This window comes from Pogonomyrmex barbatus, unplaced genomic scaffold, assembly GCF_055798465.1.
Source record: "Pogonomyrmex barbatus isolate J1 unplaced genomic scaffold, ASM5579846v1 scaffold11, whole genome shotgun sequence".
Taxonomy (NCBI): domain Eukaryota; kingdom Metazoa; phylum Arthropoda; class Insecta; order Hymenoptera; family Formicidae; genus Pogonomyrmex; species Pogonomyrmex barbatus.
Window position 1 is genome coordinate 2,996,881 of NW_028297107.1, and position 18,634 is coordinate 3,015,514.

An 18,634-nucleotide genomic window follows, 5' to 3' on the forward strand; every position below is an offset into this window, starting at 1 on the left:
GATATATAATTTAATTTTTGTGTAAGCGTGAAGAAAAAGATTCGTAAAAACTTCCATTTTTGGATCTTAATATGGTTACAATACAACAGGAAAACGTTAATATATTCTGGCAAGAAAGGATTTCTTGCCTTTATATGTCGATATATATCTTTTTAAATACTTAGAAAAAAAATAGAAAAAACATACAGAAAAAAAAAATGCTTATCTCAATCAGATAAATAATATCCCATTTTTCTGATGACGTATCTAATCATTCCTTGGTATTTGGCGACACCTTAACAGGGCTGCAAGATGAGATTCTGAAAAATATATACAAGAATTTTGTTTGATCCAGTGAAAATCGCGTTATTATTCTCAATATTTTTGATATACAATAATAATCGTTATTAATTAATTAGGTACAGGAACACTTTAACGTTCGTGATATAATGTTCAATTACGTACAATTAAAAATTGTTATCGATCGCGTCTTCGATAGCGACGAGCTTGAGGAGACACAATCGAGTTTTCAAATAAACGCTCATCAATTATTTACTCTTAAATAAACAGAATATATCGTTTCTGTTTCTTCTTGAATGAATTTTCCACGGGGATCACGCATAGAAAGCGAGATCCGGCAAATTATAAAGTCGAACCATTGATCAAGGGCCATCCCATAAAACGGCATTTTTCACGGATTTACATTGTACTGTAGTGTATTATAATTTAGTCTTTTCGATTCCGACTTTTATTCTTCTTCTTTTCTTCTATATAAGATTTAATTTTTATACAATACTTTTCTTTTGCAAATCGAGAGATGTATGATAGATGAAGTACACTTTTACACTACTGTAATTTCTATCAGAATATACAATCGAACATTTCAACGCGAGAATCTACAAATCCTTTGCACGACTTCACGTGTGTAAAGATTAGAATTTGAATAATTGAAGAACAGTATGATTGAGAGTTAAACAAAGCTATAATCAATTTTGATAGACCAGGAAGACAATTAAAAATAAAGAAAAAGGAGAACTTGATGTTCTCGCCGATAATAATATGGGTTTTAATATCCGATCAATTTACATAAATCGTCTTCCTATCAGGATTGGGCCCCCGTACTGCAATTTATAAATATTTTTTAACCTTCTCTCTCTTAGACTTATCTCGATCTTACTGCACTAAAAAGGCACATATTTTCGCACCTGATACAAACATTATTACAATCTAAACGCTAATGATTTTTCTTTTCTTCTTTTCTTCATCGTCCCCATGCCAACTGCATGTTGACGTATATTATAAATATCGCCGTGTATTAGGCTACGCATGGTGAACTTATTTCACAATGCCGAAATGGATGACGGTGATGCAACGGTAACAATAAGTGGCACAACGGGGAGAAAAAACATGATTCGTGATTTGTTTTCAATTTCATGTTGTATCGCACATACGTAAAATACATTACGTATATTATCTACATAAGACATCGTTTCATATTTACATAGAATATACGTAATATATTTTTTTAGGTGCTAACTTTATAGCACTTGAATAATTATTCTCTCCTATGTAATGTCTAGTGCCTATGACCTTATTAAGGCGATCAACTACGCGAACCTTTGTACAGTCGTTTGGAAAATTATGGGAAGTCTTCGAGAGGAAGAAATTATTTAATCTGTCACAATATCTTCGCTATTTCGACATATTGTTGCCGCTCTTGCCCAAACTATCCCGTGAAAGTGGTGATTTCCGTGTCAGGCAAAATTATATTAATAATTTCATCTGGCAAAACCCGTACCGACATAAAAATGCATAGCATCATCATCATTAGTTACAAACTAATTATGTACAATAAAGCGCAGTCGCGCGAGCTATCCGCCATGTAAATTCGATATAAATTCGTTGACAAATTAATGAATTTAAGAAAAAAAAAGAACGTCTCCTCTTCTTCTGGCTTGAATAGATACGAAAATATATATTATAACAAATGTAAAAATGTTTTACATTGTAATAAATGTAAAAATGTTTTACATTTATTTAAACAATCAAAAACGAAGAATGAGAGAAAAGCACGGTTCTGTCTTACTTCGATCTAATTTCTGGTTTTACAATTCAACCTAGTGAATATTTAGTTTTACTGCTTTTGTCAATAAAACTAAACAATCCAACATCTCTCTGATGAAATAATTGAGAATCATTCTTGAAGTAATGTCGAGGATTTTGCACAATAAATGATTTTACGACATGATTTTATTGAAAATATTTTAGCAGAAAATAAACCAAATTAAATCTTTATAACGTATAATATATTTATAACGTGAACAAAGTTTACGACGTTTTACCAATATTCAACAGAAGTGATGTGAGACCGTTCTTTTCTTACTTTTCTGCAACATTCACGCGTACAGAATGCGATATTGCTCGACTCGATATTTTATCTTTTTTCATCGATTAAAACTACTTTCTTAGGCAATTACGAGAAAGAGGCCGCGTGACAAGCGTTAATATGTATATATGTATAAATACCGAGCGCGTCGGCTTGCTGACTTAATGGCGGATTTCTTAAATAATATTTATTGCGGCACTTGGTCAGAATACGCATCTTTCGTGCTCGGTTTTGTTTTTTCTTTTCTTTTATTCAGTCTATTACTCGAGCGCCTTAACCTGCGCCATCACTTTGCCCTCCCACAATGGCAGAACTTCAGTATCGTCTGTTATCTCCTCTTGTATGACTTTCGTATCTAAATCTTCGCACTCCGTTTTGAAGAAGTACCTGTGTATTATTAAAAAAAAAAAATTAATTAAAATTCATAAAATAGTTTGATCATCGATAAGTAACGAAGCATTACCGATAGCTCCCTTTCTTCGGAAGATACTCTTTGAATTGCTTTAATGTAACGTTGTGACCAGGAATCTTGGTTCTGTAAGGGAATTGCTCATCACAAAAACTGAACACAACAGTGGTAAAATCGTCCTGCTTCGGTTTTCTCAAGGTAGACTGATTGGATTGGGCATATGGCTGATTCTGCGACACAAATTCGTACGTCTGTTTCGAAACGTTGAGATGTCGTTGCTTACAACTGGTGCGTATCTTGTTTTCCTCCATTAACCTTCTACAAGTCTCCTCTAATTGTATGACCTATGACAAATTTTTATGATACACATGTCTCTTCATTAAAAAGAAAGTGAAATAGCTCATATTTACCGTATGTGGCGGCGTCAAAGGTGGCATTCCCGGGTCAGCAACGAACGGTTGAGCAGGCACTCCCATGCTCCAAGTCTCTCTGTTTGGCCTTTCTAAGGATCCACTGCGAGAACCATATCTCTTGCCATGGCGGCTACTATATTTCAGATCTACCTTTTTGTCCATTTCTTTAAACCGAGGCATCAAACGAATATCCTTATTTATGGAAGGCTGTCCATCGCTGACGACGCTCACTCCGCTATCCGTTAGTTCTGTCATCGATTTTTTCGTGGCTGATCGTCTCGTCACGTCCGACCTTCGGAATCTTTGATCGTGACCTGCGAAAAAAAAAAAAATATTTTACTGAATGATTATAGTTTAATTTTCACGCGGCATCCATCTTACCATTTTACTTACCTTGAACATAAAGATCCTGTTTGTGGAGGGAATCAGCGTAATCGGATGGCACAGATTTAGATTTAGGTAGGTGTGAGCCTAATGAACTCATAGAGCCAGCCCCAACAAGATCGCTACTCTCTTGGAAGTCGTGGATATTACCGCTATCCACCGAGAACGTGGAATCGACGTCTTTCTCTTTTCTCTGCTTATAAGGCCGTGGATAATTATGTGCGGGACGTCTTCTTTCGGGCGAGAGTCTAGGAGATCTCGATGGTGTCTGATCTGACCAGACACGAGATACGTGCTCATCAAGAATCGCTTGATCACTGTCTTCCTCCATCGACAACTTCTCCTTCAACGCGTCGCCTAAAGTTTTGGAAGCTCCGCAAGCCTCCGACGCGTCGTTACCGACCGAGGTATCATTTTCCTGATACAAATATTTTTCCAATTTCTCTTGCGCCTTTTGCTCTCGTATTAGAATCTCCAGTTTCTGCGTGAGCATCTCCGCGAATTGCTTCGTCGACATCTGTTTCGGGGACGCCATACGCTGAGTTCGTGGGACAACGTGATGTGCCATGGACTCGCGATTTATATTCGCGGATTCTTTAATTGCCCTACTAGATTGCTTGCTGTATTGCTTCTTGCTCCTTTGTCTACTGCTCGTCCCGTCACTGCTGATGATAAATTATAAATAAATATACATCAATAATGAGTATCAACGTTAATTTAGTTTGATAATAAGCAAGGTGAATTTAAAAAAAAAAAAATGTTTCATGATCAAGATAAAAGTTGGAGAGAAATTCCACTCTCCATCTCAAACGCAAAATCAAAAACGCTGCATAAATTAAAAAGAGAGAAAGAAAGAGAGAACTTACACGGATCCGTCGTTGAGGGACACATTGTCCGCCTCGGTACGTGCATCACTGCTTAAACTCTGAAGCTCAGAATCCTGTCTGGATACTGGATTGTAGGAGGAATATTGTGCGTGCAATCTGGATACGTGCATGTGATACGGACTAGCCCCAAGTTGCAAGTAAATGCTATAAGAGCCACGCAAAACAGCAAAAGAAAAACAACTAAATAAAGACAAATAAAAAATTGGGTTATCTGTCAAACAAAAAAATAAAAAAAAATTTGCATATTCTGCATGTAAACAAACTATCAAAAATGTTATTGAGGAAGAGAATAGCGAATCTTTCGGAGACATTTATCGTTCCAAAAATCAACGATGATAAAATATAAACTTAAGATATAATTCAGATTATGCAAGTTTCATCACATCAAGCTTCAAAGAAACAAAAAAAAAAAAAGGGACAAAACAGCATTGTTAAGGCATTCATCGCAGGATTGATTTGAAGCGTACTATACAAGTGATGAATGATATCCTAAGACTCGATAATTTCATAGAAAATGGCATTACCCGGCGTATGCTTCTGGCCTCGGTCGTAGATCCATCGCTCTACTCTGTTGAGTGGCCATCAGCATATCTTTGGTCAATCTCAGTTCCCCGGGTGTTCCGCCGGACGAGTGCGAATTGTGCATGTGTATACAACCGGTGCTGATGTACTCGCTGTCCTCATGTACGGTGGGCAGCAAACTGGGTCCGCAAGAGATGGACATCTCGCGACTACCCGAACCCGAACTCGGGCAACCGCCGGAATCGGGATTCTGGCAAGACTGAACATACTGCAGGTACACATCAGATTGAAGAAAGTTGGGATACGTCGTCTCATTGATCAGCCGCTCAACCTCCAGCTGCACGATGTCGAACACCTTATGATCGGCGCGACCTTCTTTAACTCGCCGATCCGCCTCCTTCATCACATCCTCCGGTATAGTTAGCTGCGACTTGAGAAAAAACCTCCGATAGATGAGCTTCACCAACTGCGAGATCTTCTCCGTGTCCTTCTGCTCCTTGAGGCCTTCGCAAGCAAACCAGAAATTGAGCGGGTCCACATGCCCTTCTTGAATTAGGTATCTCTTGAACAGCTGTAAACCTTCCGGATCCTCTAACAAGGAGTGCAGATTTCTTGCCCACCGTGCATAAGCAGGGGGCGAATTGCTCTCCATGGTAGTGGTTCCGCAACAACCCTCGGGCTCGAATCCCAACGGCGCGGAAACATCGCAACCACCGCCTGAGGCTTGTAGTGTCGCGAAAGAAGAGCGTCTTGGTGTCAGAGCAGGACTCTGTGGACGGATCCGGCTGACATAGCTTCCAGTTTCCTCTCCTGAAAAATGTACTCTTGTTAGAGAGACATAATTAATATATTCTCTTTGTAAGATAACATATCAAAGTTTTATGTAAAGATATTTGAAGAAATTTTTGATTTCATTTAAAGAATCTGGTTTTGAAAGAATTTAGATTTTAAAGTGTATATATAGTTTCCTTTATCTTTTTAATAAAAGTTTTATCTTACCTGGCACTGGCGGCCTGGGAGAGTTTTCATTGAAGCAACGCGCTTCGTTTTGCCGAGATGCGCTCATCCTATCTATTACGACCTTCATGTGCTATTTTATTATCTATACTTAATTTTCGCCCGCGATGCCTCTTAGTGGACATGGTTAGTCCCAACCTGAAACAACATATAAATACATTTTATAATATATATCTTACATGTTATAACATTTTGTATTTTTATGCTAAAGTATAAAAAGTAAAAATAACTGTCAAGATTAAATGACAGAGTATATTCATTTAATAAGTGGAATTAAAGTAATTAAGTAATTAAGTCATATCTGACAACTACATTTTCTAAATGCTATTGATTTTAATACATTCATATTTCTATGGAAGAGCAGGGGTGGTACACCGCTAACAAAGGAGTGAAATCTGGGAAGCTGGATCGATCGAGCTCTGTGGTGAGTCATATCTCTCAATTAAGCAGCTAAGGGAGGTTTTTCTGTTGTCAGGAACTTTAAGGGTGGAGCATAGCGGAGAAACTATAGACCATCTCCTGGCAAGCTGCGCAGAGGGATGCATTTTTGTATGTACATGTATATATGCACAACCCCTATTGCGCAGACCATTTGTATGGTATTGATCGACAAAACCTATAACGCAATCTATTGAATGTTCTTACCAGTTCTGAAAATGTTCGGATCAACATTGCGAGTTTAATATCTTCTATTAACCGAAATCAAGCTCTAACACAGCGGAAAAATATTAATAGGTTTATAAGGTAAGGCAATCTGGGGAAGAAAAGGCTATTATACCTGTAGGGCCTGCCCCTTTGTTATGACAGGGTATTGAAATATGCCTCATATGGGCCATACTTCAGTCTGAGCAGCAAATGTACAACTATCTACTCGAACAAGAGATATTACCCCCTGTATACATAATTAATTCACAGAAACTGCTTTCACCACACTAGCGCAACACATATCACAGCACAAATCACATTAAAAAACTTGAGATACACATAACACATACATAATATTGATTACAGAAGAAGTTTTCTCTCTCTTTCTATATATATATATATATATATATATATATATATATATTCACCAAATATATAAAACACAAGTTAGTTCTTGATAATCTACAATGAAATAATCTTCGCACAGTGCTATCAATATCATAGAGCTATTTGAGAGAAGAGGCTCTCTCGAATGAATGTGGAAACTTGATCCTGACCCATACAAAGGCAGAAATATGAAATGAGAACCTGTCATAGTCAATCATCTCGCTCCACCGCACATTTACCTGAATCAAAAAAGAAGCAGAGTACATACCATCTTGATGGTGAGTCTAACGCAGACAGCCCTCAAATTTGTTAAGGTCTACAAAAATCTATTATGATTTTGACAAAAAGTGAATCGATCCGATAATACATGCACTGTTAAATCTTTGTTAGATTACAAAGAATATGCTTGAGATGCTTTCGATGCCTTCGATAGCACTGCTGGAAGCATACTGAATCAAGGCTGCGTCCTGACCAGGACTGAAGCCACACTGATATAGACGATAGGCAGGGTAGGGGTAACATCTAGACTCCTTGCAGCTTATGTCGATTCTGACTTCCAGCAAAATATCTCGCTGGAATGCTTTCTCGCATTGTTCACTGAGAACATACCAAGATTCTCTAATACCTACTTCTGACACCAATTGTTTTTTCACAGGATTGTTTACAAACATATTCCACCATTCAAAATCAAGAGATACAGCCTAAAAAAGTTATACAAAAATATTTCAATATTAAGAACACGTCATTTTAATCTGCTATACAATCACACACTTGGATTCAATTTGCAACAGAATACCTGATCGAATCTTCTAAAAATAATTTACTTATCTGTATACACATCCTTTTCTTCTCTACGCCAACGAATAAAGAAAGCGAAATTTATTAAGGCTACCAGTGAATGGTCGGTGAGAGAAAGAAATCTCGGAACGCTATTCGCAACGCTTTCAAATGCTGGGGAATGTAATAATCGGCGAATTCCTCGGTCCGTTTGCGATCGTACCTCTTCCGAACGAGCCGAAGGTGGACTGGCGAAACGCGATATATCCCCCGATGAAAGGGAAAGAAAATGTTTGTCAGCAACTGCGGCCACGAGGTATTAACTTAAGAGGCTTTCCCTGCCGTATCAGTTCTATTACAGACATCCCCTCATTGTTCGACGATCTCCCCGCGTTCATTCTCGGGCGGCCGGACCGACGCTTTCGACTTGGTCGACGAAATATCCTCGTGGTGGCGAGACGAGCCTCACGAGACACAATTCCCGCGGACCGACGCGCATCCCCGAATCGCATTTCTTTTCTTCTATTGCCTTCCGCCCCCTCCACCCGCCTCAAGCACGAGTCCACATTCGATCGGTCGATATTATTATCGATCGTAGAGATCTTTTGAAATCGTAACGTGTAACTCGAAATATATCCCGAGTATGTCAAACCGGTGTCGCCATCTACGGTGACATTAATTCGAAGCTCGAAGGAAAATCTGTCCTGTCGATCGTTTTCGATTACGCGAGTAAGAGCTCGTTTTTACCCTCGCAAGATAAAGAAAGCCGCTACTTCGAGCATGCCAATGAAACACTATCAAAACATTCGTGTGACATTTGTAATTTTAATCTCTGTATGTTTACTCCTTTTTTTTTTTTTTCTAATTCTGGAAATGAAGAAAAGATAAAAGTAAATTAAATCGAGGTTAAAATTAATCTATACAGGTAGAAATAAATATAAAATATCTTTAATATTTAAAATCATTTTTAGATGTAATTTTTGTATTCATTAATGTCAATTAACTCTTCTTAAAAATTTATCAATTTATTATAAAGAGGAAAAATATAGTTCTGGCTTTAAATCGCTTTAAATCTGTTAAAAATATAACGGCACATATAACCGTAATTGACAGCCAAGAATGAGTTTATATAAATTTAGAAAGAAGAACAATATTAGATGTCTGAATCCTATATTGAATATCTTGCTGAATATATTGATGAAAAAATTGTAAGAATTTCAAAGTTAGATCTCAAAATAAAAATTCACAAAAATTAATAAAGTATCAGGAAAACATAATGAGTGAAGAAGCTTCAAATTCTAAGAATTAGAATTCTGAGAAAGATTCCGAATTGATGAAAATGAAAACCACGAATATCGACAAAGTTCCGGAAAAGTAGTTTCACTACCTAAAATTTCCAGAATGTTCAAATTTTCAAAAATCGCGATTGCAAAAGGATCTAAACCTTTAAAAATCGATGAAATAACAAGAGAATATAATCGATAAAAGAATTACTTAAAATTTTTAAAAATTTTCTGAAATTTGTAAAAATGCGATTCTGAAAATTCCTTAGACTTAGGAAATTTCTGACAAATGAAAATAATGATAAATAATCAGCAAGAAGCTCGCATTAAACTTTCAAGAAAAATTCAAAAGTTCCGATAAATCCTTTTCAATTCTCCATAAAAAAAAAAAAAAAAAAAAAAAAAAAAAAAATTAAGCATGTTCGCTCGCTTAGACCTATTTGCGTAAGGAAGGAAGCGAATCGGGAATAATGAGAATTAAGATTTAACGAAGCTCTCGGGGAAGGAGAAGATTCGCGGTGTCGTCGTTCTGATAGTTCGTGCGTTCACTTTCTTTTAATTATATGTTAGCGGTCGCGGCGCTCCATCGAATAATTACAACGACGAACGTCATTAGGTAGGCATAAAATGAGGGAGGAGCGAGGGGGAGCGTGGAAGCGTGCACAAGGTGGAAATTAAAATTATTATATTTCGCGCCGCGCCCGGTAGTTAGGCTTCGCGGCGCGCGCTAACGAATTACGAAATGGTTATCTGTGTGTTCCCACCAACCAACCACCATCACCACCACCATCACCACCACCCCCACCATCACTATCATCACCATCGCTATCACCCCGTTTTATCATTAATGACCTTAACCCTCGTACTTCCAGGACTGGAAATGACTTTTTCCAGTCTGGCGGCAACTCTGCATGGAAAAAACACTTTTGGCAAATCTAAATGTTTCACTAAATACAAATTTGAAAATAATTTTGTGAAGCCCTCAAAATTATTGTGTACGGCACTCGAATTACTAGAAAAGCAAAAATTTTGTAGTATTATTATTATTATTATGTTTAAATGATAGTCCAACAAAATTACTGCGCGCGGATAAATTTTTTTTTTGGTCTCAATCCTAATTCGTGTTAAAATTAAAAGTGTAAAATCAGTGACAGCGTGATTCTTGTAAATTTTTTTAAATCAATTGATTTTGTATTTTTAGTACTAGTTGTTTCTCATTTCATCGTAGAAAAGAATGCGTTTCAGTATTTAAACGTCGAATAAAATATTTATTTCGTGTACAATCAAAATGTGTTACATACACTTTACATTTCTGACAATATTTCACACATGAGGGGGGGGGGGGTACTACCAAGAAGATTTGAAATACTCAGTTCGCGCTTGGGGATTCTATAATAAAATCGCGGTTCGTCCAGCGTGAAATCGCGTCCGTTTCGCGCGGTCGACGCGGTATTATCGTCGGTTATGCGAAGGAGAAATACCGCGAAAGTATAAAAGGGACACATGTTAGGTGACATATTAAGATTTGCCGAAGCGTGCTATATGCACGGTTTCCCTCGTGCACCGCGAAGAATCCGCGAGAGAAATTCTCCCCCTTCTCTACGTGAATGATATTAAAATTCACGCCTCCGTGACTTCCGATTCTAGGCACAAAGAAATCGCGGCTTCCGGTCACCGTCGATATCCGAACTTGTATCGTGAACACGTGGAACAAAAGCGTGGCACGTCGAATAAAAGTGCGTCACCGAATATCTGATCTTCGAATTTTTTTGTGTGCAAATATTCATGTGCATACAAATAACATTTGACATGTAATTATTTATCAAATTGGCACTTATTGGATTACGAACTTTGCAAAAAAAAAATTCTCTTTTAAATTCTATGTAAATAAAAATGTTAAGCTTATGTGTGATGATCAGCTGAGATCCGCCTCTTATGCCTCTAAAAAAATAAGGGCGGATAAGAAGGCCGCGAGATGTGATACAGTCGAAAATCATGAGATCATCAAGAGTATCGCAATGTCGCTGGCATATAATTTCAGAGACGATCGTTGCCGTGTAAGTTCCAAGACTGATAAAGGGCCATTATCTACCGACCGACAAAAGTGCAGCGGCGAGATTAACCGTGCCACATTCCACGATTGCAAATTACAGTCGATGAAATGTAATTAATGAAACGAAAATAAAAAAAAATACCTGATGAAGCCCCAAAAAATTTAACACTAAATATTATTAGTATTATTTTTAGTATAGTATAATATTATTTTTTTCTTTCCCATTTGAACTAAGATTTAATTCGATATAGAAGATCCATCGTGACAATTAAAAATAAATTATTTTATTTTATTTCGACTGTGTATTATAATATTTATAGAAATTTCTATTCTGCAAAGTTTTTATTTTTAAAACAATTATCTCCATTTCTGGAAGTAATTTATTCAAATTAATCTTAAAAATTTTAAATAACCTAACGGAAGTAATATTTGATAAAAGTGCAGAAATAAGTTGGCATTATTATTTTTCTATAAATATCATAATTTTATACACATTGAGATATAGTATAGTAAGTTCCATGTGCGCAATACTCCAATAATTCAATATACATTTCATGTCACATTTATACTAAAATGGCATGCAAAACGGCATTCCCATCTTCGAAAGGTGCGACACGCATCACGCATGATTGGTTGATTCATGAAAAAAAAAAAAAAAAAAAATCTCGCGTTCCCGAGGGAATCGGCGGCTAAAAGGAGGCGGAAAGAAGGAAAGAGATGAGAATTGCCAAAGCCCTATGGCCCTTTTTTGCCATAAGGAGATGTCGCACAGCAACGGGATTGTCAAGAACGCTTTGAAATCGCCGTTTCGCGAAGGACCATCGAAATGATTTGCTCATCCGAAGCCACTTGAGCGACAATTCACCGCAAAACCTCTCCACCGCTTTCTCTGCAAATTTCCCGATTCAAGTGATCATTTTTTCATTCCTCGTCACAGTGCGATGTCTCTTTTTTCTTATTTATCCCGTACGAGTAATGCGTCGCCACGTAAGATACAGATCTCGAATTTCTAAATTCCTTTCTAAATTCCTAATATTATTTAAACAATATGAAAAAATGTAAGAGTTTGCAATAAAATTAAATTTCTAAGATTGAAACATTTATCGATGATAATAATATAAATTTAAAATATATTAAATATAAATGAATATTTAAATTAATATTTAAAATATATTAATATAAATTATACAAATAATTGTATAAATACAAATTTTTAGAGTTAAAATTATGGCAAAAATATTTTTGCATCGAATGTTAATTGAGGGTACCGGACATTTGGGAACGACAGGGCGGTGGGTGAAAAAAACGTTAGAAGCGAGAACGGGCTGCGGCCAGCCGCCGCGCCGGTCGGTCGCTCCCGATTCTCGCGAGGGTCGTTTATCGGCGCGAGCGATTAAGATTCTTTCAAAAAACGCGAGAGACGCGGATGAAGGAGCGAGCGAGCGAGCGAGCGAGCGGCGAGCGAAGAAGAAGAAAGGCATCGGCGAACGCAGAGGAATCTTAAAGGCCATACGGCGATACACCTCTCTATGCGGCCGCTGACACGCCGGCTTTTTGTGCGTCGCGACAAGCGAGTCCCTCGGGAAACCGCGAGTTTCTGTTCTCGTCTCTGGGTATCGATATACACTCTTCCGATCCACGTTCGCCAAAGTAATAACAAAATTACAGTATTAGTCTGCGCTAAAGTGATTCTGAAGTGACGAAAGTTATGTAAGGTCCGTTCACCTGGCGCGACGTTTCATTATTATTTTCGATGTTTTAACGACGTAATCCATACAATCGACGTAATCAATACAAATTGCTATTTAAATTTTATTTGAATATAATAAAAGTTCTTGGAGAACTTTTTGGTAATTTTTAATTAAGAAAATTATGATTGGTTACATGTACGGTTACGACTTGTATGAAGAAATATCAAATCTTGCGCGTAATTAGAGCTTGAAATGCCGCTCAAACTGGACCGGAAAGATTCAGAACGACGGGATCTTCAATAGCGAGTAGAAGATGAAGAGAAACGGAATGACAGTGAGAGAAAGTACGAGCGAAAAGCGAGAGAAGCGGAGTAAGAGAGGCGTATAGGTAAGTTGGGCCCTCGGCGCAGGTACGGCGGTACTTTCGGAAGAAAAGAAAAGAAGCGGAGAAAAAGAGACCGAAGAGAGAAACAGTGCCGTACTATGACTAAATATTTTATTTACGACAGATTTTTCAAATATGTAGATTGGCTATACGATAGGTTTTCAGATCTTTGCAAATTCTTTCTTTTGCAATCAATTAACACGTCTAAAAAATCTCGGACAACCAGTGAAATATTAGACTAATAATATTTCACTTGTTATATGACAAGATTTTTGAATGACTTTTGTTAATGTATGGAGTGATTATAAAATAGTTTTCAGGTCTTCAATAATTCTTTATGTTCTTAAGCGTAATCGATCAACATTCAAAAATTTTATCGCATGACAGATGATATATTGATGATAATCTTAACTTATGATATTTTCAAATATTTTCAGTTGTATTCACCTTTGCTGCTGTCAATACATTGCCAGGAATTAAAAATTAGAAATAGCTTGCGTAATTGCCGAAAAATAAAAGATACTACGATTATATATCATAGTATATAATAATAGAAATGTAATTTGTATTAAAGATGCCCCCCCCCACACACCCCCCCCCCCACACACACACACACACACAAAATTATTCTGCAATATATTATATAAAATTAATAAATCGTATACATTTTATATACAATTTATTAATTTTACTTTAATAAAACTGTAACATTGTCGGTACAATCGATCGGTACGGTTTAAGTACAATCAAATATTCTACAATTATAATTTTTAAGAATAATTTGTAATTATTTTACACTTATAATTTTTCAAGAATTTTTTTTTAATTTAATAAATTGCAACTATCTATGCAATATCTCTATGAGATGTTCAGTTTATAAAAACGACCGTTTAGGGCAGCGCTTCAACGTGTCCTATAGAAGTACGGCCCTGCGGAGCAAAACGCAGGAAGGGGGGGGAGGGAGGATGGAGAGGCAGAGACGGCGGAGAAGCGCGCGAGAGCGAGGCAAGAGAAAGGCGGAGAAAAGAAACGGATATAAAAAGAGAGACGGAAGACGTAGGCCTCGGCCGGCGGCTGGCGACTGGCGGCGGCACCGCTTGATGTACGCCGGGTCCGTAATTACAGGTTTTCGGAACGCCTCGCTCACTCGCTCGCTCGCTCGCTCGCTCACTCGCCGCGCCACGCTTGAGACTCTCCGGGGCCCTTCCCTCGTCGCGCCGCACGGGTCTAACGGGTGTCCCGGAGTGCGGATAACCGGGGGTCCGATGTGCCGCGCGGCGTCGAACGGTCCGTCACCGACGAGGTGGACGGACTCGCGAAACGCCCGATGAACGCGCATCCGTCCGTCCTCCTCCTTTTCCTCTTTTCCCGCGTGTTCCTCCCGCGTGGCATTTGAAATTCTAATTATAGACCGGCGCGCTTTTTGCACAGCCCCGCAAATGAAAAACGCGGACGTAAACTCGGAATCTTTTTCTCACCCGAGAAAGTAGCACTCGCGATAATCGCTCGTAGTAGTACGTAATAAACTCGATACGTCTCGGAGCGGAATAGAGAGCCGGTAATCTCGGCAAATTTGATTTTCAATGCCATATATTTATGTCATAAAGGATGTTCGCTGCGTCGGAATTAGGGCCCGGGTTGAGATTACATCCGACGACGTTTTTCCGCAACGGAAAGGAACGAGAAGAGGGGGAGGAGGGGAGGGGGGGAGAGACTTCCGCGAAAGATAGCAGCATTTCAGAACGGAGATGTTTCTAGGAAGAACCCGCTCGTGCTGGGACAGGTAAACGTCCTCTTCGCTTCTGAATCGGATACCGAGAGATCTGATGATGGAGATATCGAAGATTCCACTCATCGTGGTACCGTAGCCTACGCTAACGAAAGAGCGCATTTACTTTTCGTATGTGCGCGCGCTCACATTACTCAATTTAAACCGGAAGTAACGACCGATCCTCAAGAGTCCCTTTTTTCCCATCCACTAGCCTAGCCCGATTCGTGTTTTTCAAATTCCTCGACGCTTCACGAAGGCTACCCTGTATTAGAGGTGCCATCGAACCCTCCACCATCGATTGGAATCCGTATGAATACCGGCGAGAAGACCAACATTCCCACCCCCTCTCCCCTACCTCGCTTACTATTAGCCCATATACGGCCGCGCCGCGGAGCCAAACGAACGTCGAACGTCACGACGGACACCGCCGTCGCGACGTGTCGGACTTAACGGGTGTTAAATAATTATGCGCGAGCGGTTTATCGCGAGGCGCGTTAGAGACAGTGGCGCGACCGTGATTCCCTTACGGCCCTGGGCGATACGAGGCTTCTCAAACGAGGAAAGCATACACACGGCTCCCATTCAGCTAACCCTTTCAACTAACCCTCTCTGCTTCCCCCCCCCCCGGTCCCTCCCCGCGCTCTCTAACCCGCGGTACCTCTCCTCTCTCTCGTCCGCGAGAGTCCCTTCGGCTCCTCGTCTGCGGAGAGCAACGTCGGCGAAATTTATTTTACGCGCCCAAGAGAGCCGGGGACATGTCCGAGACCCCCTTTACTTACCGTCTCATTCTTTCTTACCGGTCCCCTTTTCAGAGCACAGACTCTCTGTTTATTAAGATAAAGATTCGAATTTTTTCAGAAGCCCCCCTTCTCTTTCTCGCAATGATAGCCCAGAGAGGCTGGATTTTTCTAAAAGAATCTTTTAATCGCCTTTGAGATCTCGACCAGATAAAAAAAGAGCGACGCAGCTACTTCTCAGATTAATACTCCTCCATTTTCTTATCGATATATTATAGGAACGCGTAAATCATAAATCATCGTAGGTCAATGGAAAATTTAATTAGCTCGCTTAATAGATAGTGATTTATCATTCTCGACTATTCGATATAATGATAATATAACTAATTATCAATTAATTGTCCAGGCAATGCATCCACACCACGACACTCACACGCGAGTAGATATAAACGACGTAATTAATTGTTAATTATCTATATTACGTATACCTATAGAAAAAGAAGGGGTTTCAAGGCGATACAGACTCGAGACGAGTGGAAATGGACAGAGATATTCTGGCATGTAAGTTTTCTCTCTCGCGTTGTATAAAATCCGAGATTCCCCCCCCCCCTCCCGATACCGATCTGAGAACACGCTCTTTCAAGATAACCGATACGACCGGTACGAGAGGAGGCACGACGGCGCCACTGAAAGACAAGGCGGAAGCGATCAAAGGCGTGTCACCGTTATCGTCAGATGACTTTACGCACATCACCTCACGGAGGTACTACTCAAGCTGCAAATCTTTCAAAGGGACTTCTGAAGGGCCGCTCGCCCCAGGTGGTAGCGTCGGTAAGGACGACGTTCGGCACTGTATTAACCGAAGCCGGTTCCTCTTCTCGTCTCTCGTCTCTCAACAAACAACTACCTGACCTGACCTATCTCGAGTTTTCCAAATATCTATGCGATCCATCTTGGGCGGTGTCACTGTCGCCGCAGGTATTCGGAGGATGACAAAGAGGTTGAGTAAGCCGTGACCGAACTTCAGTCGGTTAAAAGAAGACACATGTCTCATTTCAAAGAGCTGAGGGAGGAAAGGGGTATTTGTATATATGGAGAAAAACGTGGCGTGCAACGAGCCGGCTTTAACTCGAGAATATATTAGAATGTGGTTTTTGTGATTACGATTACTTAAGCTTTTTAAGTAAAAATGAACGGACATGAGTAGAGTATTGACAGAATTACTGTGTGCTATAAGTGAATCATCTTGATAAGATAACCTTCGAACGCTTTCACTTAAAGTTTAATTCATCTAACTCCACGTGTTGTTTTAACGCAAAGCCTAGCTTTGAAAATGCCGAATGCGATTAGAGTTATTTACAAAAATTGCTTTAGTCACACAAATATCGATAAAAATATCATTGCAGCCTTATTACTCATTGGATGCCGAGAAAGAGCCGGAGCGACGTTCGTGTCGACTTGTAAAAATTAAATAGGAAACAACCTAAAAAGTAAAAGCCCTAACAAGTAATCGATAAGCTTTTCTTTAATGAAGGAAGATAAGCTTTTCAGAACTGCATTCTTTCAATTAAGTTCACCACGTTCTTTTAGATGTTATCATGAATCATTTAGATACCTCATGCGATAATTGTGGGAATTCAGAGCGGAAATGATCCCCCCTCTCCCCTCGGGTAGGTGTCGCGATTAATAATTCGTTTGGCGCACCGTAATTAATAGTCTCCCGTAATTCACCGCAATTAATACCTTAACTCCACGCCAGGTCATGGGGGCTCGTAACTCGTTCATCATCATCGTCGTCAGGTCGTGGCGCGATGACTATCGGTTGTGACGTCTCGTCTACCTGCCTTTTTCCAAATCCTGCCAGCAATTGCCCGAAAATATCGATACCATTCTCGATTTCATGACTACACACAAATTTATCACAAAAACAAATCTTCCTCTCACAAAATAATCACAATTCACAGAAAGACTTTCCCTCAAACTCAAGATTTTTTTCTCTTTCCCTTTCTCCTCTTGTTGCACAAATTCCAGTTTCATCGATGTAACTGGAATTGCTTTAAATTTAAATTTCCTTTCGCATAAGATTTCACGAAATTAAAGTCAACGTACAGCCTATGTTTAAGAGTCCGATTACTAAAGTGTTAGACACGATTTAATATTTCTTTTATACGAACTTATTCTCGTCACGATCTTTGGATCATCGCGCGATTTTGCTCTTTTCGCGTATAATGAGGATCACATAACGATTGATCTATCGATCAAATATCTTGTGGATATATCCCGAATATATCGTGTGCGGGGGTGACTTCAGCATTCGCGCCGAGATTTTCCAGACGGAGGCATCGAAGTCTCCCATAGTACGATGTACGTTCTCTTTTCTCTCCTCAGCATGAATCGACCGATCGAGCACGATTCACCGATTTTACTTCCGCGTTAAAATTACGATCATTTTTCATCATCGAAAATCATTCCCTGACGAGCATACGCCATTTAAATTCTGTCAGATTTATCAGAATTTTTCTCTTTGCAACTTCCTCTTTATCACTCATCAGCTGATCTCAAAGTCTATTATCCTTGGAAATAAAAACAACGAATTGATCAATGATTCGTTCTTTTTCTGATGCTTCTCCGATTTTCAACATTAATTTCACTTCAAATATTTATAACATATTAATTCACACACCATACACACACACACACACACACACACACACACACACACACACACACACACACACACACACAAAATTACTCATCACCTGCGTACATTTGTATATTTAACGTTCTCTCTTCCAGAATACGATAAACATTTCGAATTGAAACTCACTCGAAGCGTTGATCACGTCCTTCGGAAATGGATGTATTTCACAACAATCATTGCGAGAGAAGAATTGAGGATTTCGACGCC

At 39.1% G+C, this 18,634-nt stretch overlaps 1 protein-coding gene across 4 annotated transcripts in view; it reads right to left on the reverse strand.

Annotated features, from left to right (window-relative positions):
- Positions 1 to 319: 319 nt before the first annotated feature.
- The window catches only part of Axn (protein axin), a 28,782-nt gene continuing 10,467 nt past the window's right edge, over positions 320 to 18,634 (reverse strand). The window contains exons 3-9 of one of the 4 annotated variants that reach the window (XM_089071079.1): positions 5,980 to 6,135; positions 4,983 to 5,790; positions 4,438 to 4,602; positions 3,581 to 4,233; positions 3,185 to 3,501; positions 2,829 to 3,118; positions 320 to 2,752 (exon numbers count right to left, since the gene is read on the reverse strand). In XM_089071079.1, coding sequence (XP_088927205.1) covers positions 2,626 to 2,752; positions 2,829 to 3,118; positions 3,185 to 3,501; positions 3,581 to 4,233; positions 4,438 to 4,602; positions 4,983 to 5,790; positions 5,980 to 6,067 — 2,448 coding nt within the window. In that variant the 5' untranslated portion in view covers positions 6,068 to 6,135 and the 3' untranslated portion in view covers positions 320 to 2,625. Of the gene's footprint in view, positions 2,753 to 2,828; positions 3,119 to 3,184; positions 3,502 to 3,580; positions 4,237 to 4,437; positions 4,603 to 4,982; positions 5,791 to 5,979; positions 6,136 to 18,634 lie in introns of all 4 variants that reach the window. The other 3 variants (XM_089071078.1, XM_089071081.1, XM_089071080.1) reach the window with 3 other exon arrangements.